The 26,046-nt window shown below is 41.1% G+C and overlaps 2 protein-coding genes across 3 annotated transcripts in view; both read right to left on the reverse strand.

The window, feature by feature from the left end:
• Positions 1-26,046, reverse strand: part of LOC134958831 (parapinopsin-like) — a 106,373-nt gene that overhangs the window by 13,722 nt on the left and 66,605 nt on the right. The gene's annotated exons all lie outside the window — the stretch shown is intronic.
• On the reverse strand, positions 19,162-26,004 carry LOC134958309 (serine-rich adhesin for platelets-like). Of its 2 annotated transcripts, none has more exons than XM_063940831.1 (6): positions 25,532-26,004; positions 24,744-24,821; positions 22,828-23,292; positions 22,537-22,725; positions 20,528-22,392; positions 19,162-19,247 (listed from the first exon to the last, which is right to left on the reverse strand). In XM_063940831.1, exons 1-5 carry the CDS (start codon positions 25,983-25,985, stop codon positions 20,537-20,539), a joined length of 3,042 nt encoding a protein of 1,013 aa, XP_063796901.1. In that variant the 5' UTR covers positions 25,986-26,004; the 3' UTR covers positions 19,162-19,247; positions 20,528-20,536. The 2 variants fall into 2 exon arrangements, with proteins under 2 accessions (XP_063796901.1, XP_063796902.1); XM_063940832.1 differs by having other exon boundaries at positions 20,528-22,374; positions 25,532-26,003.

Genomic DNA, 26,046 nt, shown 5'->3' on the forward strand with positions numbered 1-26,046 from the left:
CTTTGAGTATCCTTGGGTGTATCCCATCTGGTCCCTTTGATGTATCCACTTTTAGTTGTGAAAGTTCTGTAAGGACCTTCTCCTCTGTAAATGTACTTTCATCTACCTTATTTTTATGAATGTCCTTGCAACTTAACTGTGGCCCCATCCCTTCTTCTGTAGTAAATACTGAGCAAAAATAATTATTTAGGTGATCTGCTATTGCCTTGTCTCCCTCCACCAAATGCTCACTCTCTTTCTTAATTTTTGTATGATGCGTGTGTGCCATCAACAGAGTATTGATGACCAAGCTATGGGAATGGTAGGGAATGCCTGTCTTCATACTGTAATCCTACCCCCTCCCTATACATTGGTGTAATAGAAAAATAATGCTCTGCCTCCGCATGCTGTCCAAACATATGCACCCTTTCTACTTTTGAATGTAATTTTAAGAATTCTTCCCCCCAAGCAAAATGCCTAACATGAGCCACCCAAGTGTATCAAGCCCCTGAATTTAGGGGTTAAATCAGATTTGATAGCAGCAGCAGCAGATTTGTTAGCAGTTAAAGTTAAGCAAAACCATGTGCACTGCAGGTGGAGCAGATATAACATTTGCAGAGAGATTTAGATTTGGGTAGGTTATATTGTTTCTGTGCAAGGTAAATACTGGCTGCTACACTGCAATTTAGATTTCAGATTGAACACACCCCACCCAAATCTAACTCTCTATGTACAGGTTATATCTGCCCACCCTGCAGTGCACATGGGCCCTCATTCCGAGTTGATCGCTCACTTGCTGCTTTTAGCAGCAGTGCAAACGCTAAGCCGCCGCCCTCTGGGAGTGTATCTAAGCTTAGCAGAAGTGCGAACGAAAGGTTAGCAGAACAGTGTTGAAATTTTTTCAAGCAGTTTTAGAGTAGCTGCAGACCTACTCCTACCTTGCGATCACTTCAGTCTATTTAGTTCCTGCTTTGACGTCACAAACACGCCCTGCATTCGGCCAGCCACTCCCCCGTTTCCCACGGCATGCCTGCGTTTTCACCTGACACGTCTGCGTTTTTTTATCACACTCCCGGAGAACGGTCAGTTACCTCCCAGAAACACCCACTTCCTGTCAATCAATCTCCAATCAGCAGAGCGACAGAAAAGAGTCGCTCGACCTTGTGTAAAAATGCATAGTTTTTTGTGAAAGTACGTTGCGCGTGCGCACTGCGGCCCATACGCATGCCCAGAAATGCAGATTTTTAGCCTGATCGCTGCGCAGTGAACAACGGCAGCTAGCGATCAACTCGGAATGACCCCCATGGTTTGGCCCAACTGCTAACACATTTGCTGCTGCGATCAACTCTGAATTACCCCCTTAGTTTGTAATGACCTCATCCTTCCTGTATCACAAAACGCTTAAAGTTGCACCTCTGTAGGTGTTCATAGGCATACTTCAAGTGTGTTTATCAAAACTTAGCCTATATTATTATTTTATATTTGTTATTTTATATTGCTATTCATGAGTTATCTGAGATGTTTGGATTATCGGAGTCTGACCACATATGTAGTTGAAAACCATTATTGATGTACTGTATGTTGATGCTAGATGTACTGTATGGCGGTCAGTGTGATGCTCAATGTACTGAATGGTGGTCATTGGGATGCCCAATGTACTCTGTGGCGGTTACTAGGATGATCAACATACTCTGTGGCGCAGTGGCGTGCGGTGAGGTCAGTGGCTGGTGAGGCACTACAGCCATAATATCCTCCGAATCCTGCCGATGACCCCTACCGCCGCAGAGCCAATGCCCGCTTCCACCGCCAATGGCTTAAAAACTCGCCCACCAACTGACCCAGCCCTCCGCCACTAATTTGCATCTCAGTCTGATGCAGCCAATGCCCGCTGCCAGCCTGCTCATCATACTTGTGATATATTGTACATTTTTATAGAAAAACTAAATAAAAATTACTGTTTGGGACTGGGAAGGGAGTGGGATGAGGACATGAATGCAATTTTGTTGTCCAGGGCTTCCATTAACTTAATGGAGAAGGGTCTGAATGGGTTAAAAAATGTAAAAAAAAAAACACTTACACACTCACACATACTTACCTACATCCCACGCCGATTACGTCCACTTGTCCATGTAGAATCCAATAGGGGTACCTGTAAAAATTAAAATTATACTTACAAACGAAGTAATCCACAGGAGGGGGAGAGAGAGAGAGATGGCTGGGAGCGGGAGGACGGAGGAGCACAGACAGGGGAGAGTGCCGCTGCTGGCTGGGAGGACGGAGCCGGTGTCGGAGGAGGAACGAGGGTGGACGGGATTCCTACCCGGCCAGCGCACTCAGGTACACAGGCGCTGCGCCGGAGGAGGAATGAAGGGGGGGGGGGGATTCCTACCCGCCCACCGCACTCAGGCACCGCCACTTTCGCCTCCAACGTCGCCTGTGGGTCATTGGACAGCAGATCCAGCACTGGATCCGCTGGGCCAATCACATCTGGGGGCAGGGGCGGATTGGGAAACAAAAGTGTCCCTGGAAAAATTTCTAAAAGTGGCCTCATGTGGGTGGCACCAAACCAACTGTAGGCAGAGCCAATACCAAAGTAGGCGGGATTAATACTTCAAAATTATATTAACCCCAGACATATTACACCTCACACCTCCAGACATAATATTACACCTCACACCCCCAGACATAATATTACACCTCACACCCCCAGACATAATATTACACCTCACAACTCATACCTACAAATATTATATTACGCCTCATACCCACAGACATATTACATCTCATAGCCACAGACACACTGTATTACACCTCAAAACCCCCAGACATAATATTAAACCTGACATCTTATACCCTCAGAAATATTACACCTAACACCTCCAAATATTATATTACACCTCATACCCCCAGACGTATTACATCTCATACCTCCATACATAATACACCTCACACCCCCAGACATAATAGTACACCTCACGCCCCAAGACATAATATTAAACCTCACACCTCCAAATATTATATTACACCTCAAAACCCCCAGACATTATATTAAACCTAACACCTCATGCCCCCAGAAATAATATTACACCTAACAACTCCAAATATTATATTACAGCTCATACACACAGACACATTACACCTCATACCCACAGACACATTACACCTCATTCCCCCATACATATTAATGCACCTCATTCCCCCATACATATTAATGCACCTCATTCCCCCATACATGTTAATGCACCTCATTCCCCCATACATGTTAATGCACCTCATTCCCGCATACATAATGCACCTCGCACCTCATTCCCCCATACATAATGCACCTCATTCCCCCATACATAATGCACCTCATTCCCCCCTACATAATGCACCCCATTCCCCCATACATAATGCACCTCATTCCCCCATACATAATGCACCTCATTCCCAATACATATTAATGCACCTGATGATCAGGTAGCCAGTTGGGTCACAGTTAGAAGGAAGAAAAAAAGGGGGAGGCACGACATCTCCGAACTATCAAGCCCGAACAAATTTGCCCGATTGGACGAGGAATCGGAGGATGATAGTGAAGAAATGACGGTGCCGGAGGAGACTGCTCCCTCTAGCATCCAGAGGTGCGGTCCCTCTGGCGCGGTTGGGATAAAAGATAGAGAGGTACCTAGTCAAATGGTGGTGGTAGGGGATTCTATCATCAGGAAGGCAGATAGGACAATCTGCTACCGGGACCGTGATCGCCGTACAGTCTGTTGTCTCCCGGGTGCTCGGGTACGGCACATCGCGGACCGGGTAGATAGATTGTTGGGAGGGGCTGGCAAAGACCCGGCGGTCTTGGTGCACGTTGGCACCAATGACAAAGTTAGCGGAAGGTGGGATGTCCTTAAGAAAGACTATAGGGACTTAGGAAAGAAACTGAAGGCAAGGACATCTAAGGTAATATTCTCGGAATTATTACCCGTGCCACGCGCTAGTCCAGGGAGGCAGAGGGAGATTAGGGAGGTAAATGTGTGGCTTAGGGATTGGTGCAGGAAAGAGGGGTTTGTGTTCCTGGAACACTGGGCGGACTTCTCAGTCAGGCGCCATCTCTTTTGTCGTGACGGATTGCACCTGACTGAGGAGGGGGCAGCGGTGCTGGGGGGAAGGATGGTTAGAAGGTTGGAGGAGATTTTAAACTAGGAGCCTGGGGGGAGGGTTTAGCTAGAAACTACGGGTCATGCAGTGAGAATAGTGGGGATGGCGGTAGTAAACGAAATGGGGGAGAAGTTGGGGGGAGGGTAAGAGCAGGCAGTAAGGTTACTAACATGGGTACTAAAAGGGATTTTACCAAAGCACTAACCAATGACGATTACAGGTCATCCTTGCCACATAAGGTGAACGATGTCCCTAACGCAAGGGAAAATACTTATCTTAGTTGTATGTATGTAAACGCCAGAAGCATTACTGGTAAAAAGGGTGAACTAGAAATACTTGCAGCAAGCAAACAGTATGATATTATAGGCATTACTGAAACTTGGTGGGATGAATCTCATGATTGGACAGTCAATCTAGAGGGCTATACACTGTTTAGGAGAGACAGACTAAATAAAAAGGGTGGAGGGGTGTGTCTGTACGTAAAGCCGTTTTTAAAACCTAATATATGGGAAGATATTCAGGAGGGGACTGTAGACACTGTTGAGACATTATGGGTAGAAATTGCATGCGGGGAAAAAGGAACAAAAAAGTTAGTATTGGGTGTATGCTATAGGCCGCCTGGTATCAACGCATCTGATGATGAATTGTTACTAAAGCAAATTGAAAAAGCAGCAGGAGTAGGAGACATAGTAGTGATGGGAGATTTTAACTATCCAGAGATAAACTGGAAAAACGATTCATGTGATACTGCTAGGGGCAGTATGTTTTTAAACACACTAAATGATAACTACCTAGTCCAACTATTTGAGGAACCAACTAGGTACAATGCAATCTTAGACCTGGTATTAACAAACAATCAGGATTTGGTATCGGGTATTATAGTAGGGGAACCCATAGGAAACAGCGACCACAATATGGTCACATTCAATATCAGTTTCTACAAACAGCCCTATACTGGCTCAACTAGGACTTTAAACTTTAGCAAAGCAAATTTTGAAAAGATGAGGGTATTTTTCAGGGATATTGAATGGGAAGGTTTGTTTTTAGGAAAAAATACTACGGAGAAATGGGAGGTACTAAAATTCCTGCTAGCTAAAAATACACTCAAATATATTCCTATGAGTAGCAAAAAAGGGAATAAAAATCATAAACCGATGTGGCTTAACAAAAAGATTAAGGAACTTATGGGCAAGAAAAGGCGAGCATTTAAAAAATACAAATCTGACGGGGAAGCAGAGTCATTTCAGCACTATAAGGAATGTAACAAAAATTGCAAAAATGAAATAAGAGCGGCTAAAGTAGAAACTGAAAAACTAGTAGCAAAGGAAAGCAAAGCGAATCCCTAAAAATTCTTTAAATACATTAATAGCAAGAGATTAAAAAAGGAGAGTATAGGCCCTTTGAAAGACAAGTTGGGAGTCTTAAGCAAAAATGATAATGACATAGCGGACACACTAAATGAGTTTTTTTCAACAGTATTCACTAGAGAGGACCCAATTCAGGGACTGACACACAATTTCAATGGTATCCGGACGGCTTATCGATCCAGCAAAGACCGACAACCAACAGATCGACAACCTAAAATCGAACTTAACTTGATCGACAACACTAAAAGGTCGACAAACATTACATCGACAACAACAATAGGTCGACAACACCATGTCCGACAACAAAACAACACCGACAAACACAACATAGACACATGACAACATCGACAACATGTTCACAGACAAAAGAAAACATAGAACGGAAATATCACAGACATCACAATCATCGACAACAAACATATAGACATTCAAACTGATCGACACGAAACATATATACAAACCAATAGTTCGATAATACACTCATAGACAAACACAAACCTAGACAACAAGAAACATAGACAACAAATAGATCGACAACAAACAGATCGACACAACATTAATAGACATCACATGGAACAGACACACCGTAAGATAGACAAACATAAAGGTCGACAACATTAAAACAGACAACAAACAGATCGACACAACATTAATAGACATCACATGGAACAGACTCACCGTAAGATAGACAAACATAAAGGTCGACAACACTAAAACAGACAACAAACAGATCGACACAACATTAATAGACATAACAATAATAGACCTACCAATATTTCTACACTTTCCTCTTATGCGTGGAACTACAAGTCCAAGGCTGCCCGCCAATCTCCCACAAGCCTTTACCCACTGCCGCCAATCATTCCCTGCATGGTACACTATCCCCCCCCCCCCCCCATCCCTGCGCACCCCTCTATTTCTGGACGTACACTCCTATGTGTTCTCTTCACACCCCACCCCCCTGCACCCCATCAGGCGTCTTGCATTAGACGCTACCCCCGTTGATAGCTTCAGCCGCCCGACTCTCCTCTTATGCCTGGAACTACAAGTCCAAGGCTGACCCCCAAGCTCCCACAAGCCTCTTATACCTGGAACTACAAGTCCAAGGCTGACCGCCAAGCTCCCACAAGCCTCTTATGCCTGGAACTACAAGTCCAAGGCTGACCGCCAAGCTCCCACAAGCCTTTACCCACTGCCGTCAATTATTCCCTGCATGGTACACTATCCCCCCCCCATCCCTGCGCACCCCATCAGGCGTCTTGCATTAGACGCTACCCCCGTTAATAGCTTCATCCGCCCGACTCTCCTCTTCTGCCTGGAACTACAAGTCCAAGGCTGACCGCCAAGCTCCCACAAGCCTTTACCCACTGCCGTCAATTATTCCCTGCATGGTACACTAGCCCCCCCCATCCCTGCGCACCCCATCAGGCGTCTTGCATCAGACGCTACCCCGCTAATAGATTCAGCCGCCCGACTTTCCTCTTATGCGTGGAACTACAAGTACAAGGCTGCCCGACAATCTCCCACAAGCCTTTACCCACTGCCGTCAATCATTCCCTGCATGGTACACTATCCCCCCCCCCCCCCCCATCCCTGCGCACCCCTCTATTTCTGGACGTACACTCCTATGTGTTCTCTTCACACCCCACCCCCCTGCACCCCATCAGGCGTCTTGCATTAGACGCTACCCCCGTTAATAGCTTCAGCCGCCCGACTCTCCTCTTATGCCTGGAAATACAAGTCCAAGGCTGACCGCCAAGCTCCCACAAGCCTCTTATGCCTGGAACTACAAGTACAAGGCTGACCGCCAAGCTCCCACAAGCCTCTTATGCCTGGAACTACAAGTACAAGGCTGACCGCCAAGCTCCCACAAGCCTCTTATGCCTGGAACTACAAGTCCAAGGCTGACCGCCAAGCTCCCACAAGCCTTTACCCACTGCCGTCAATTATTCCCTGCATGGTACACTATCCCCCCCCCCATCCCTGCGCACCCCATCAGGCGTCTTGCATTAGACGCTACCCCCGTTAATAGCTTCAGCCGCCCGACTCTCCTCTTATGCCTGGAACTACAAGTCCAAGGCTGACCGCCAAGCTCCCACAAGCCTTTACCCACTGCCGTCAATCATTCCCTGCATGGTACACTATCCCCCCCCCCCCCTCCCTGCGCACCCATACTAAACAAATTAAATCATGTTTATGTCTCCCTTACACCCCTATCTGTAGACTCCAAGTCTCTTACATACAAACACCATACTAATCCGAGTCACATAAAGTTCACCACTTATCTTATTGTCTCCTCCAGACCCCATGTCTCTCCTGTCAAAACCTTTGAATGATCACGCACCCAAGAACATGTTGGGTGCGTGTTGTTTTCAAACTCCAAATAATAAAACCCCCCCCCAGACTATTCTATGCACCCTCATTGAAGTCATCACCCTTCCCAAATTTACACCCCCCCCAATCCATCCAAAATGAAAAGCTTCCTCCGCTAATTTCCAAATCAAATACCCTCCTCTAAAGCATGGAACTACAAGTCCAAGGCTGCCCGCCAATCTCCCACAAGCCTTTACCCACTGCCGCCAATCATTCCCTGCATGGTACACTATCCCCCCCCCCCCCCCCATCCCTGCGCACCCCTCTATTTTTGGACGTACACTCCTATGTGTTCTCTTCACACCCCACCCCCCTGCACCCCATCAGGCGTCTTGCATTAGACGCTACCCCCGTTAATAGCTTCAGCCGCCCGACTCTCCTCTTATGCCTGGAACTACAAGTCCAAGGCTGACCGCCAAGCTCCCACAAGCCTTTACCCACTGCCGTCAATTATTCCCTGCATGGTACACTAGCCCCCCCCATCCCTGCGCACCCCATCAGGCGTCTTGCATCAGACGCTACCCCCGTTAATAGCTTCAGCCGCCCGACTCTCCTCTTATGCCTGGAACTACAAGTCCAAGGCTGACCGCCAAGCTCCCACAAGCCTTTACCCACTGCCGTCAATTATTCCCTGCATGGTACACTAGCCCCCCCCATCCCTGCGCACCCCATCAGGCGTCTTGCATCAGACGCTACCCCGCTAATAGATTCAGCCGCCCGACTTTCCTCTTATGCGTGGAACTACAAGTACAAGGCTGCCCGACAATCTCCCACAAGCCTTTACCCACTGCCGTCAATCATTCCCTGCATGGTACACTTTCCCCCCCCCCCCCCATCCCTGCGCACCCCTCTATTTCTGGACGTACACTCCTATGTGTTCTCTTCACACCCCACCCCCCTGCACCCCATCAGGCGTCTTGCATTAGACGCTACCCCCGTTAATAGCTTCAGCCGCCCGACTCTCCTCTTATGCCTGGAAATACAAGTCCAAGGCTGACCGCCAAGCTCCCACAAGCCTCTTATGCCTGGAACTACAAGTACAAGGCTGACCGCCAAGCTCCCACAAGCCTCTTATGCCTGGAACTACAAGTACAAGGCTGACCGCCAAGCTCCCACAAGCCTCTTATGCCTGGAACTACAAGTCCAAGGCTGACCGCCAAGCTCCCACAAGCCTTTACCCACTGCCGTCAATTATTCCCTGCATGGTACACTATCCCCCCCCCCATCCCTGCCCACCCCATCAGGCGTCTTGCATTAGACGCTACCCCCGTTAATAGCTTCAGCCGCCCGACTCTCCTCTTATGCCTGGAACTACAAGTCCAAGGCTGACCGCCAAGCTCCCACAAGCCTTTACCCACTGCCGTCAATCATTCCCTGCATGGTACACTATCCCCCCCCCCCCCCTCCCTGCGCACCCATACTAAACAAATTAAATCATGTTTATGTCTCCCTTACACCCCTATCTGTAGACTCCAAGTCTCTTACATACAAACACCATACTAATCCGAGTCACATAAAGTTCACCACTTATCTTATTGTCTCCTCCAGACCCCATGTCTCTCCTGTCAAAACCTTTGAATGATCACGCACCCAAGAACATGTTGGGTGCGTGTTGTTTTCAAACTCCAAATAATAAAACCCCCCCCCAGACTATTCTATGCACCCTCATTGAAGTCATCACCCTTCCCAAATTTACACCCCCCCCAATCCATCCAAAATGAAAAGCTTCCTCCGCTAATTTCCAAATCAAATACCCTCCTCTAAAGCATGGAACTACAAGTCCAAGGCTGCCCGCCAATCTCCCACAAGCCTTTACCCACTGCCGCCAATCATTCCCTGCATGGTACACTATCCCCCCCCCCCCCCCCATCCCTGCGCACCCCTCTATTTTTGGACGTACACTCCTATGTGTTCTCTTCACACCCCACCCCCCTGCACCCCATCAGGCGTCTTGCATTAGACGCTACCCCCGTTAATAGCTTCAGCCGCCCGACTCTCCTCTTATGCCTGGAACTACAAGTCCAAGGCTGACCGCCAAGCTCCCACAAGCCTTTACCCACTGCCGTCAATTATTCCCTGCATGGTACACTAGCCCCCCCCATCCCTGCGCACCCCATCAGGCGTCTTGCATCAGACGCTACCCCCGTTAATAGCTTCAGCCGCCCGACTCTCCTCTTATGCCTGGAACTACAAGTCCAAGGCTGACCGCCAAGCTCCCACAAGCCTTTACCCACTGCCGTCAATTATTCCCTGCATGGTACACTAGCCCCCCCCATCCCTGCGCACCCCATCAGGCGTCTTGCATTAGACGCTACCCCCGTTAATAGCTTCAGCCGCCCGACTCTCCTCTTATGCCTGGAACTACAAGTCCAAGGCTGACCGCCAAGCTCCCACAAGCCTTTACCCACTGCCGTCAATCATTCCCTGCATGGTACACTATCCCCCCCCCCCCCCTCCCTGCGCACCCATACTAAACAAATTAAATCATGTTTATGTCTCCCTTACACCCCTATCTGTAGACTCCAAGTCTCTTACATACAAACACCATACTAATCCGAGTCACATAAAGTTCACCACTTATCTTATTGTCTCCTCCAGACCCCATGTCTCTCCTGTCAAAACCTTTGAATGATCACGCACCCAAGAACATGTTGGGTGCGTGTTGTTTTCAAACTCCAAATAATAAAACCCCCCCCCAGACTATTCTATGCACCCTCATTGAAGTCATCACCCTTCCCAAATTTACACCCCCCCCAATCCATCCAAAATGAAAAGCTTCCTCCGCTAATTTCCAAATCAAATACCCTCCTCTAAAGCATGGAACTACAAGTCCAAGGCTGCCCGCCAATCTCCCACAAGCCTTTACCCACTGCCGCCAATCATTCCCTGCATGGTACACTATCCCCCCCCCCCCCCCCATCCCTGCGCACCCCTCTATTTTTGGACGTACACTCCTATGTGTTCTCTTCACACCCCACCCCCCTGCACCCCATCAGGCGTCTTGCATTAGACGCTACCCCCGTTAATAGCTTCAGCCGCCCGACTCTCCTCTTATGCCTGGAACTACAAGTCCAAGGCTGACCGCCAAGCTCCCACAAGCCTTTACCCACTGCCGTCAATTATTCCCTGCATGGTACACTAGCCCCCCCCATCCCTGCGCACCCCATCAGGCGTCTTGCATCAGACGCTACCCCGCTAATAGATTCAGCCGCCCGACTTTCCTCTTATGCGTGGAACTACAAGTACAAGGCTGCCCGACAATCTCCCACAAGCCTTTACCCACTGCCGTCAATCATTCCCTGCATGGTACACTATCCCCCCCCCCCCCCCCATCCCTGCGCACCCCTCTATTTCTGGACGTACACTCCTATGTGTTCTCTTCACACCCCACCCCCCTGCACCCCATCAGGCGTCTTGCATTAGACGCTACCCCCGTTAATAGCTTCAGCCGCCCGACTCTCCTCTTATGCCTGGAAATACAAGTCCAAGGCTGACCGCCAAGCTCCCACAAGCCTCTTATGCCTGGAACTACAAGTACAAGGCTGACCGCCAAGCTCCCACAAGCCTCTTATGCCTGGAACTACAAGTACAAGGCTGACCGCCAAGCTCCCACAAGCCTCTTATGCCTGGAACTACAAGTCCAAGGCTGACCGCCAAGCTCCCACAAGCCTTTACCCACTGCCGTCAATTATTCCCTGCATGGTACACTATCCCCCCCCCCATCCCTGCCCACCCCATCAGGCGTCTTGCATTAGACGCTACCCCCGTTAATAGCTTCAGCCGCCCGACTCTCCTCTTATGCCTGGAACTACAAGTCCAAGGCTGACCGCCAAGCTCCCACAAGCCTTTACCCACTGCCGTCAATCATTCCCTGCATGGTACACTATCCCCCCCCCCCCCTCCCTGCGCACCCATACTAAACAAATTAAATCATGTTTATGTCTCCCTTACACCCCTATCTGTAGACTCCAAGTCTCTTACATACAAACACCATACTAATCCGAGTCACATAAAGTTCACCACTTATCTTATTGTCTCCTCCAGACCCCATGTCTCTCCTGTCAAAACCTTTGAATGATCACGCACCCAAGAACATGTTGGGTGCGTGTTGTTTTCAAACTCCAAATAATAAAACCCCCCCCCAGACTATTCTATGCACCCTCATTGAAGTCATCACCCTTCCCAAATTTACACCCCCCCCAATCCATCCAAAATGAAAAGCTTCCTCCGCTAATTTCCAAATCAAATACCCTCCTCTAAAGCATGGAACTACAAGTCCAAGGCTGCCCGCCAATCTCCCACAAGCCTTTACCCACTGCCGCCAATCATTCCCTGCATGGTACACTATCCCCCCCCCCCCACCCATCCCTGCGCACCCCTCTATTTCTGGACGTACACTCCCATTCTTCTCATACCTCCCCCTGTACCCCTTTATGTGCCTCTAATGAGACTCTGGCACCTACAAAGTTATTTCTATTGCGTGTCGCTACAAGTCTCATTCCGGACCATGAACAATCGTATGACGGCACTCTCCATATATTATTGACAAACCTCTCTAAGTATACATTTTTTATATTTTATACTAGTATAGGTATGTATCCTAATAAAAGTTTTTTATTTAAATCCAATCAATATCCCAACGTTTTACCCTTAAAAAATATTTGTTAATTTTAACCCTCCCACTTATTTAAATTTAAAGTTTTGGCCATTGGTTACATTTGAATATATTTTAACTCTCCTCCCTCTTCAAAATGCTATAAAGAGTTACTCTTAGCTCAGGTCTACATAATCGACATTCATCCAGCCTTCTGATCAAGTACTCATTCGTATTTCAACTATGGCTGATGAACCTTCATGTCGTTTGGTTCCTTCTACAAGAGGAATGCTCTTAAACATAGACGGATATCTTTTGGCAAAAAACAAGCAGCGTGGTGATGTCGTCTATTGGCACTGCACAGAGAGGAAGACCGGCCCTTGTTCATGTTTTGCAAAGACGACCATTGTTGCAGGACAGCACCAACTTAATACTCATGGAGAACATACTCATACTCCGAAGGCTGAAAAAACAGATGTTGCCATTGCCAAGGCATCAATAAAGCAACGTGCAAGGGATACCAATGATCCACCATCTGTAATAATTCAAGCGGTTACTGCCCAAATGCCGTCTACTAGTGCTGCCTGTCTTCCTAACAGTGAATCCCTCCGTAAACTTGTGAAAAGGGTAAGGAGAGCGGATTGCCCACCTGAGCCAACCACACTCGATGATATTGATATCCCACATAATTTGGAATACATTGATGGGATAAAATTTCTTGGAAAGGACAGTACTTTCCACAACGAAAGGACACTATTATTCAGTACAGAAGCTAACTTGCGGAAGCTTCATGAGGCACCGTATTGGGTAATGGATGGCACTTTCAAAACGTGTCCAACCCTATTTAGACAAATATACTCAATTCATGCTATGGTTGGCACAGATGACAGTACGCAACGCTTCGTCCCACTGGTCTATGGATTGCTTAGTAGCAAAAGTGAGGTTTGTTATATCCGTTTTTTAGAAGACCTACAGGATTATGCACAGGAATATGATATTCTATTTTCTCCTCTTTACATTTTGACAGATTTTGAGAATGCTGCAATACAAGCAGCTAAACAAGTTTTTCCGAGTAGCACACATAAGTGTTGCTTGTTTCATTTAGGTCAAAATATTTGGCGAAAAATTCAATCATGTGGCTTATCTGTACAATATGGACGTGATCATGCTTTTGCTATGAAACTTAGGAACCTTCAGGCACTTTCCTTCCTCCCAGCAGACGAAATCCCTGCTGCATTTGAACAATTAAAATCAGAAATGCCTCCTAATGCTGCTACATTAGTAACTTATTTTGAGGAGACATATATATTGGGGCGGCTTAGAGAACGAACCAGAAGTCAAAACAGATGTCCCCCACTGTTTCCACCATGCATGTGGTCAGTGCATGACAATATGGTTGGTGGGATTCCAAGGACCCAAAATAAGTTGGAAGGATGGCACAGGAGATGGAATATTCTCCTGGGAGAGAAAAAGTTTGGAGTCTACAAACTTATCTCCTATCTTCACAAGGAGCAACAAATGACCACCAAGCTCATTGAAAAAGTAACCTTTAATGTTGCCCGAACACCAACCAAACGTGAAAATACTGCTCGAGAAGATGCACTACAGAAATGTTTTGCCCAACTTGGTTTCATAGATTTGATGGAATTTCTAAATGCCATTGCCTTCCATCTCAAGTTGGAGTAACTTTAAAACTAATTCTAAACATAGTTATTTTTTCATTTTAAAGTTAAGTTTCATATTTTCTATGGTTTATTTTTCATTAGTTGACTTTCAATCATTTAAAATACCATAAAAAAAAAACCACTTTTCACATATTGAATTTTCGGGTGCTATCATTACTGGTAAGTAGAATTTTTATAATTATAGAAATTAACTATTATTCAAGTATTTTCTACATTATGTTTTCCATTCTAAAATATACATCAATCAAAAATCTCTAGCTATATTTTAAAGATTTAAAATATAATGGTTTCCCATTTCAGTTTAGCACAGTTGTACCCATGTAATGTTTTTCATAAAGTTTCCCTTCATTAATTTTAACATAAATTTTATTAATATTCTTCAATTAAAACAATTATATTGTTTATCAAACAGATTTACAATATTTTCTATATCAAAACAAATATATATATATATTTGGTTGCACCATTTTTGAAATCCTATTTTTACTGCAACGGTTAGATTTTTTTATTTGCCTAATTCATGGTGTACATGCTGTGGTTCTCCATTTGCTGTTGAAATAAACATCCCAGCATGCACTCTCACAGGTTTGCTTTTATTATATTTAAACATGTTGTCCATGCTTGCTGGGAGGTGTATTTAAAATGCCGAAGGAAACCATGGACTAGGTAATGGTTAGGCAACCTTTGTCTCACCAACTTCTGTGTAACTAAACTACCCAGCATGCACTGCCACAGTGTTGGCATCACTATAATAAAAAAAAAGTTTAAAGGCATGCAGTATGCTGTGGTTCCATAACTCATTTAGACACATGCTGTGTTATCCTGGCCTTATCCTTATGAAATAACTGTTTTTAACACAATGAGATAAATTCTAATTTATGTATAAACTGTAAAAATGCAAAACAGTGATAGGTATTAATTAAATTATTAATGTTTTCTTGTGCATGTAACATACTAAATATTATGATTGGTTAATAACAATCTTACATTGTTACACCTCATTTCTCAAACAAGCAATACCCCCTTCCCTTAAATTTGATTATTTTTTTAAATTATAAAGAATTTATTAGCACACAAATGTCAATATAGTATAGTAGACACTAACTCTAAATTGATGTAACTGTAATGGTCTGCATGCAGGCTCAATCTAGCAGCAGCGATAGCGATGTTCGTCACCGCGCATCGCTATCGCAGAGGGGGCTACACACGAGTGATATGTGCAGAAAATCTAATCAATCTAGTCAGATTGATTAGATTTTAGCCATGGATCTCTCCATGAGTACCCCCCTTAATATTGCTCTCTAAATTGTATACAATTTCAAAGTGCATATCAACTATTCTAAACATTTGCTAACTTTTCTGCATTGCTAATATATTTACTCAATTTTTTTAAATTAGTTTACTGTTCTGACCTCCCAATCATCATCTGCAAGCCAAAGAAGATTTTTTCTCCTTATTACTTTCCAGGTAATATGCATTTTAAAACAATTTGATGTAGATAATTTGTCTTCTATTTATGTACCTTAATCATCTGTTCTAATGTAATAGTTTAATCTTGACATTGTTAATTATATTTTTTTTTCACCTAAACTAGTTATCTTGTTTGCCCTTCCAATCAACTGCAATCCGCTGATTAGGACTCCTCATTATTTGGTTTTGCGGTAACTATACCTATTGAAACAGTTTTTATCATTTTTATATTTAGCCTGTTTACGTACTTTAATCAGCTCTTAACAAAACATATTACATACATTAAATAATATTTTTAATTTATTTCTTACATAATCTTGTTAACTGTTATGACCTTTGAAATGTCTGATATCCATATCTTCATTTTTAGATTCATTCCTTTTTTTTTATTTAATTATAATTCTAAACTAAATTGTACTTCTAACATGAATCCTGGAATCATGTACCTTTAAAAATATTAACATATCTAAAATGAACATATTTGCTTTACCTATACACTAATATATATATTACTACACAGGACCATATCTCTAACTTTGGAAATGCCTAGTATGGATCCACTCTCTATTGTTAATATTACATAACAATAAAATATTATTCAACTGAATATATTTATTTGAAAAAATATCATATTTAACTATATTGTTATGACAGCAATATATTTAACATTTTCCTATTGAATTATTTTAAACAATAACCAAAATCAAATGTTCGTAATTTTTATCCATCATTAATATAAACACTGTCAGATTAGGATGGCAATAGTATTTCCACATCTTCTTCAGAAACTGTGTATATTTACCAAAATATAGTACAATAATAAAATTATACAATACTAATAAAACTGTGTAATATCTCTCAATGTTTGGGTATTAAAGTTGACAGATTTTTACCCTTAATGTAAACTAAAAAAAAATTACTCTTAGATTAACAAATATGAAAAAAAATTTTTTTTTTGTTTTTATATTATTATATAGAAAACACGTAAAAAAAATTCCTTTTTTAAATTTTTTTATTGAATCATCATTGTTTGTGCACACAGTGTATGACTATTTTTTTTTCAATACAGGAAAAGAAACTTGATCCACAATGAATCCACAACAAAGAATATGAAAACCATCTTGATCCTACATAACATAATCTGATGCGGTGATATTATTCTTATTAATCTTTATTATAGAAACATATACAATATATTTTTTTCAAGATTTATTTATAAATCTATTACCAGTTATAATATGTTAACCTGTTCAAAGTTCACCCTTTAGAAAATAAAAGTTTTATTCATTGAAAATACTATGTTAGCTTATTGTTTTTATTATTATTCCTCATACTTACAGCACCCTAAAACTTAAATGACGCAATATGTGGGAAATACATACGCGTGTATGTCTTTGAGGGAAACATGGGAAATGATGATAGCGTCAATTGGCTAGATGGTTTACGCCATCAAAGAACCATATATATTTGCTAATCTGATCCCATCCTTACCTTCATAATTTTAATTTCCAATTCCAATTTTTTATATATCAATATTAAAAATTTACTATTTTGCGAGTTTGGAAGCAAATTTGTGTAATGTGTACATTAAACACACAAATATGTTCCGATTGGTAATCTATTCAAATATTATTGCAAATACAATTAGAATATATAAATAGTGGGAGCGCAGAATGAATCCAATATATTATTTTATTTAAAATATTAATATGTCATCCACATAAAAATGCAGTACATGAACTAGCCTAAGAAAAAACAATTGATATTATATAAATGTAAACGAGACTGCCATATCTCCTGAACAAATATGAATAAAAATCCTTTAATAAACCCTAGTTAGGGCTGCATTAATGCTTCATGAAAATCAGCCGTGCGTCCACGAGCTGAAATGATTGTAAAAAGGAGACTGCTAAAAAGTGCCTCTGTTATAAGTCACTGTCCTCCTTATACACAATAGAATCTCATTGGTAGAGAGTGTCCCAGTACTGGACTTGCGGACAACCGTGCTGTAGTATTATGTGGCAAATGGATAGTGATGGTCAAATTCTATTTGTGGTATATCACCTGATGTAGAAGCCTCTCCGTCAAAGGCGCTGTACTGAGCCGGGTTTGCTGGGGCTCTGTGCAGTGAACGTACAGCTGGTCTCGTCACCGGTGTACCATCCAGATGAACACGGTAGTTTAATTCTGCTGAAGGATGCTGTACCAGTCTGGATATGCAACAGTGTAAAAATACTGGAGCAGCAGATTCTCCGTCCGCTGGTGGAAAAATCTGTATTAATTGCGGCTACGGTCCACTGGATGCATGCGGGTCACAGGGTGTTAAGAGAATATAGCAGTCCAAATGAGGTACTTCAAAGGAGTACCTTAACGCGTTTCTCGTCCCACAACGCTGGCCGTTTCATCAGAAGGAAATGAATTTTATTTCATTTCAAAGGTACTCCTTTGAAGGACCTCATTTGGACTGCTATATTCTCCTGACACCCTGTGAGCCGCATGCATCGAGTGGACCGTAGCCGCAATTAATACGGATTTTTACACCAGCGGACGGAGAATCTGCTGCTCCAGTATTTTTACACTGTTGCATATCCAGACTGGTACAGCATCCTTCAGCAGAATTAAACTACCGTGTTCATCTGGATGGTACACCGGTGACGAGACCAGCTGTACGTTCACTGCACAGAGCCCCAGCAAACCCGGCTCAGTACAGCGCCTTTGACGGAGAGGCTTCTACATCAGGTGATATACCACAAATAGAATTTGACCATCACTATCCATTTGCCACAGAATACTACAGCACGGTTGTCCGCAAGTCCAGTACTGGGACACTCTCTACCAATGAGATTCTATTGTGTATAAGGAGGACAGTGACTTATAACAGAGGCACTTTTTAGCAGTCTCCTTTTTACAATCATTTCAGCTCGTGGACGCACGGCTGATTTTCATGAAGCATTAATGCAGCCCTAACTAGGGTTTATTAAAGGTTTTTTATTCATATTTGTTCAGGAGATATGGCAGTCTCGTTTACATTTATATAATATCAATTGTTTTTTCTGAGGCTAGTTCATGTACTGCATTTTTATGTGGATGACATATTAATATTTTAAATAAAACAATATATTGGATTCATTCTGCGCTCCCACTCTTTCTTTTTTCACACTCACTTTGATCCATTGTTGGGGCAGCCCGCCCACAACTGGTGAGCAGCCGCCTGAATCCAACTACATATAGTGTGTGTATTTTAGAGCGCAAATCTTTTGTATATATTTTTTGAATATATAAATGCATTGTTAAGCAAATGCAAATTATTAACAATACAAAACTTGCAATAATTTTTTTGGGATATTATTAGAATATAAATTATATATATATGCATGAACAATCACTGTAATATGGAATATGTGTCTGTACATATATTTTCTCTATTTTTATCTTGAACATATTAGTATGTGAACCCCACCAACATGAACAAACCAAAACAAAACAAAATAAATTTAGAACATTTTCAGGAATGCACGACTTGAAGTATCTCAGAAAGTATATTCCTATTATCGATTTGTCTTTTCAAACAGGACACATGGATGACTCTGTATCCCTCTGTCTTCAGTTCCTTCACCCTGGCTCGCAAGACCGTTTGTGACATATCTAAAAATGAAGTAAAACAGGTAAGTTCTTGAAAGTTAATTTCCATACTTTTGTCCACCTTATCTTTAACTGTAGTCTTCATTTTAAAAGAAATGCAAGGTTTAAAGGTAACAACCCTAATTATAATAAAATATTACAATATATATTTCTCATTGTGACTCTAGATCAGTAGTGCACCGAAGATTTTTCCATCATTTGTATTAGCAATGGTTAAGTTAAAGATATACAAGCACTATAGTAATGGGTTCCATCATAAATTATGTTTCACGGCACAGACAAAATTATCATGTCCAAACAACCCCAAAATATTGCAAAAATCACCATTCAATGGAAGCACTACTGACTAATAAAATACATTCTGAAAGAATGCATTTCTTGGACAAAGCAATGCCGTATGTCTGAGTTTAATTTATTAGTCTGCGGTGCCGATGTTTGATGTATGTATATATATATATATATATATATATATATATATATATATATATAGTGTCAGTTTGTACTGTGCTCCAAACAATAAATACAATATGCTGCAGTGACCTCCTCGTCAGCTTGGCATAAGATGACTATGTAGATGAAAGGTAATCGGCTGCACTCACACTGCCGTATTCAATGATGCAAAAAGTGTCCCTTTATTGCCTACATGTTTTGTTAAAAATCCCCTTCTTCAGGGACAGATTTCTGTCCAAATAACTTGAAAATATCTACATATATTTAAAAGTTTATTATATCCTGTTTAACACTCTTCTTCCTTATGTCTTTACTCTTTTTTTATTTGTTTTCCTTTTATATTTCAGGCAACTTTGTCTACATGTGTGTTTCCAGAGCTCTGGTCCTCTACATAAAACAAAGATATTTGTATGCTACATGCCAGCATTTTGCTTATACTCCACTCTTGTGATGTCTAAACTTGTAGCCTATAACACTCTGCTAAGACTGTATCCAAAGTAAATCAAATGATGTTTTTTTTTTGAAAAATTTACAAACCATACACAAAATTACAATAGAAAATCAATGTAGGATTAACTTAGTTTCCTATTGAGTTTGGTGATTCAAACTCACAATTTGAATAAGAAGCCTATGGCTAAAACTAATTAAAAATAATAAATGTTAGTGTTATATGTAGGATTTTTTAAGTGCAGGATGATGATCGTTGAGTAGGGCACATTTGTTATCTTGAGGAAACACATTTTTTATGTTACGTTTTTCAAAAAAAGCATAGCACATATGTCTCACCATATTTAGTTATCTGATAATGCAATCTATATACATTTATTAATTACCTTTAATATTTAAGCTTCATCCTCATCGTTAGCTTCCTGTCTCTTCCAATGTTGAATTTGAATATTTGCACGCTCTAATCTGACTCGAAGATCCATATTCTCATCATAGCTTGAGCTAGGTCGATAAGCCAATTGCAATCTTGAATGCACTTCTGATGCTACAGCTATGCTTCTCAAATTTGTGTTTTCAGGGCTGTATTCAGAGGGTACAGGTGCAGCGGTGGATTTATACTTTCCTGTTGCAGCGGTGGATTCTGAGGGTCCTGAGTCAGCGGTGGATTCTGAGGCAATTTGTCCAGTAGTGGATTCTGAGTGTCCTGGTTTTGGCTTCAATAAATAGGGCCCTGGTGCAGTGGTGGATACATTGAGGCCTCTATAAGCAGTGGATACATAGTCTCCATGTAAGTTGTTGTATACATAGGGTCCTGATAAAGTGGAGGATACATAGGGTCCTGTAAAAGTAGTGGATACATAGGGTCTTGATGCAGGGATGGATACATAGGGTTCTGCTAAAATTGAGGATACATAGTGTCCTGTTACAGTCGTGGATACAGAGGGTTCTGTTGCAGTGGTGGATACATAGGGTCCTGCTGAAGTGGAGGATACATAGGGTCCTGTAAAAGTAGTGGATACATAGGGTCTTGATGCAGGGATGGATACATAGGGTTCTGCTAAAATTGAGGATACATAGTGTCCTGTTATAGTCGTGGATACAGAGGGTTCTGTTGCAGTGGTGGATACATAGGGTCCTGCTGAAGTGGAGGATACATAGGGTCCTGTAAAAGTAGTGGATACATAGGGTCTTGATGCAGGGATGGATACATAGGGTTCTGCTAAAGTTGAGGATACATAGTGTCCTGTTACAGTCGTGCATACATAGGGTTCTGTTGCAGTGGTGGATACATAGGGTCTTGGTGCAGGGATGGATGCATAGGGTCCTGCAAAAGTGGAGGATACACAGGGTCCTGTTTCACGTATGGATACATAGGGTCCTGATAATGTCGAGGATACATAGGGTCCTGTTAAAGTAGTGGATACATAGGGTCTTGGTGCAGGGATGGATACATAGGGTTCTGATAATGTCGAGGATACATAGGGTCCTGTTAAAGTAGTGGATAGATAGGGTCCTGCTGCAGTGGTGGATACATAGGGTCCTGGTAAAGTGTAGGATGCATATGGTCCTGTTAAAGTGGTGGAAACATTGGTACTTGCTGCAGCAGTGGATACAGAGTATACTGGTAAAGTGGTGGATACATAGGTTACTGTTGCAGTGGTGGATACATAGGGTCCTGGTAAAGTGGTGGATACATCTGTTCCTGCTGCAGGGGTGGATACAGATTCTCCTGGTAAAGTGGTGTATAGATAGGTTCCAGGTGCAGCGCTCGTTGCATACTCTCTGTGTGTAGAGCTTGTTACATAGTCTCCACGTGTACAGCTGGATACAAAGGTTCCTGCTGTAGCATTGGATATACAAGAAGGATTATCTGATCTGGACATTCTTTGTCTTTCTTCTGTCAACAGTTGCATGAAAGTGGAAATCATGCGTGTGATGGTAATAGTCTCATACTGCCATGCTAGCATTTGATTTATACTGTGCTGCATCTGTTGGTAGTTGATTGCTGCCACATTCTGTGATGAAACAAGATGATCGTAAAAATTTGCAAGAGTGACAAGTGCTTGATTCTGTTGTCTTTGTGTTGTGTTGAGAATCTGTATATTATTATTCAGCTGATTTATTTGATGTTCAATTTTTTTCATTTCTTCATTTCTATTCCTCTCAATTAGCTGCATGGTTTCCTTTAAAGAATCCTGTTGGCTAATGGTTTGTGATCTGCTAACGTCACATTCTGTGTGTATAAAAAGTTCTAGGTACAGTTAATACATCAATTTACAGACAATTTATTAAGTATAGTTAGAAGAACCAAAAAATCAAGTTATAAAAAAACCAGTATCTATTAATGATAGTGGATCTCATTAAAATCTATGTTTTATACATTAAAAAAATTTACCTTGATTTGTAGAGTCCAGGAATTGGTCTTGAAGACCATGGTCAATTACACTAGAATGTGCAGTCTCTGCATTCAATTCCACCTGGTTGGTATCTTCTGTATCAATATTACTTTTCTGGCTGTGCAATACAGGCTCCTCATTAATGTTATCCTGTGTCTGTGTGGCAGTCACCATGTTGCTTTCTATGGCTTAAAACATAATAGATAAATACCATTAATCTTAAACATAGTTTTTAACCATATTGAATATCAATGATAGTACATTTTAATTATATTGATCAAAATAAATACCTTTATCTAACATTAAAGGGTTTAGCATGGTTGAATTTTCTTCCTCCATGAAAGGATCATCCATTGTTGATTGTTCTTGCCTCATGGATGTTTCATTTACCGTGGAAGTCTCTACCGTAGTGGAACTTTGAACCACAGAAGAATATTCTTGCATCATTGATGTTTGGTCCGCCGTGGAATGATCATCCACTCTTGCCGAATGTTTCAGCATTGATGGTTCGGCCACAAAGGAAGTATCATCCACTGTCGAAGTATGTTGCAGCATTGATGGTTGGTCCAACATGGTAGCATGGTCCGCTGTTGCATCATGATGCAGCATTGATGGTTCGTCCACCATGGAAGGATTGTCCAATGTTAAAATATGTGGCATCACTGATGGTTCATCCGCAGTTGGAGGAAAATTGTCTGTCATAACTGTTTTTGTTTCAGAAAAAGAAACTTTCCTTGAAATTGTTGTAAAGGAACCTGAAATAAATAATAGGTATATTTAACATTGCATACATATAAATACATAATATTTGATAGACATTACAATATTTCTAGCATTATAAAACTGTGTAAAGCATACCTCAAAAATGTATTTACTTATATTTTTTTACTAATATTTTTTAATACATATAATATTTTATTATATTTATTATTATTATTTTATTACAACAGAAAAAAAGCCTTTTTGGCTCAATAATATAGCTTCTAATCCAATTTTTGATTTATTTCTACAACATAGGGTAAAACATTATAGCTAGCACAATATTATTTTACAGTAGGAGGGCATGTTTATAAAATTAGAATAAGATGCTAGATAGCATGTGTGTATGTTTTTAGGTTCAACGCTAACTCAGGAAAGTAGGTAGCAATTTACAACACACTGTGGAAATATTTGACTAAAAATCTGTAAAAAAAAAAGGTGAGTCTAATACAAAGCTCTAACACTTATCTGTGTGGCCGGTAAGGGGGTGACAGTTAAAAATCATTACTGGTCGGCCTTGCGTGGATGAATAGTGACAAGACATAAGTGTATGGAGAAGGGTTGTCGGTACTTAGTTATATAGTAAAAAATTTCAACATGGGTTTTTAATTCTGTTTTTGTTCTCACATTCCTCGTTAAGTGATGTGTTGTGTAAGGTGCCTAGCTCAGCTACCGCTGTATTATTTGCAGGTTCCCATTCCCAATTGTTGTCCAAGTTGATCCTTAAATAGGAAGAAAAATAACTAATTAAATTAAGAAGGTTGGACTCAGGTCTACTTATTTCTCATGTCAATCTAATGACCATGTCTACATAATAAATGTTGACTTTTAGTAGCCCAATCAATGTTTATCTACCTAATGACCTCCTACATGAAAAAATTAAGTTCGGATATCTTACATATATAACATAGTGAGGGTTGCCTGTAGTCCACACATTTACAGCATTTAGAAGAGTAGCATCAGCAGCAGGATTGGGCTGACAAAGAATGGCATAATTCTCCTTTGCGCCTGCAATTTTACCCATTGGCGGCAGCAGCGTTCGTAGAATGTCCTTTATAAGTGTAATTATTGATAATCAATTACAAAGTAATCAGTTAACTTTTGGTATATCTCGTTGATAAAACGAGAGACATAAGTAAGAGATTTTAATTTAATTAATTTATTTTGATTATACTAGCATTTACTTAGCAATTAACTATTTTTTTCAGCTAATAATTATATATGTATTTAAAAAAAAAAATTACATTGATTTTTAATTATGACCAAAGTATTTATTTTGGCTCAATAGAACAAAGAAATTAACAGTATATGTTTTCATATGCACTATATTTTGAAATATCTTACATAAACTATTTATTATCTAACTCACGATATAACATCATACAATATTGCAAACATTATTTACTGTTTAGTTGTAACGTTTTTACTTTTGTTTTAAATTTTTTACCAGACTGTTGCTCTTCCAAATTCTTCTGCTTTTTCTTATGTGTTTTCTTTTGATTTTTTTCTTGAGCAACCTTAAGTTCTTTAGCAAATATAAAAAATAAAATAAAAATATTACAGTTACTAAACATTTTAATATCACACACACACACACACACACACACACACACACACACACACACACACACACACACACACACACACATTGAGTAAACCTTATCCTAAATGATGGGTTCAGGTACTAATTTGGATATACAATTTGAAAGTATTTGTACTAACTGCATATCATAATGAGATCGCATGGCGATGGTGTCCAAATTGAAGCACAGAGTGCATTTATGTTTAATATACACATTATACACAAACCCGTAAGGTCATTTTATACAATTTTTTAACATACTTTGTGCATTAAACAAAGTGTGTGTATATTTACACAATTAATTTGTTTCATATACACATTATACAAACAGCCTGAAGGTCAATTTATGTAATTTTCTTTATAATGTTGTGTATTAAAATAATTATTTTCACATTTGCCATCATAAAACAAATTTTTCACTATCTTACTCTCCCATTAAAATATATGTGTAAACATTTTTTATTTTATTGATTGATATTGGGCTATGGCATACTCCACCTATGTTTGTGTGTATATAGATATAGACACACACACATCTGGTGGATTGATATTTTTCATGGACAATACGCTAATATATCTATCTATCTATCTATCTATCTATCTATCTATCTAGATATAGTTATATACATATTTATAGTTTGTAAAATAGTTACCCTGGGAACCAGTGGGTGGCCTCTCGTCATCTTGTACCATTCTAAAGTGCTCTTCTAGTTTTTTCTCCCAAACCTTTTGGAGTTTTCTTCTACACTTTATTTTATGATTTGTCTTCCTCTTACAGTCACGTAGTCTCTTTTTGCAGCTTTCAGGAGTTCGATGTATATCTCGAGCTGTAGACACAGATTTTGCTATTTCTTCCCAAGTATTATTTTTAAATTTCTGGTGTACATTAAAAGCTTCGGGACCAAATAGCTGACATGTATGATGAATAACTTGGTCAATGAGGGTGTCTGTTTCATCATCTGTGAACTTTGGGGCCCTGTGGATGCTTCCTTCATCAGGAGATTCATATTCATCATGAGAAGCATCACTGTGACTCTTCTGACTGTGAGATGTTTCAGCTTCATCTTGAGTAAGTGAGGTTCGTTTTCTGCTACCACCCTCTGCCATTTTTTAAAACTAAGACAATCTAAATAAAGACAAAGATTTACTAAATAATTCTATATATATG

This window comes from Pseudophryne corroboree, chromosome 9 (assembly GCF_028390025.1).
Source record: "Pseudophryne corroboree isolate aPseCor3 chromosome 9, aPseCor3.hap2, whole genome shotgun sequence".
Lineage (NCBI taxonomy): Eukaryota > Metazoa > Chordata > Amphibia > Anura > Myobatrachidae > Pseudophryne > Pseudophryne corroboree.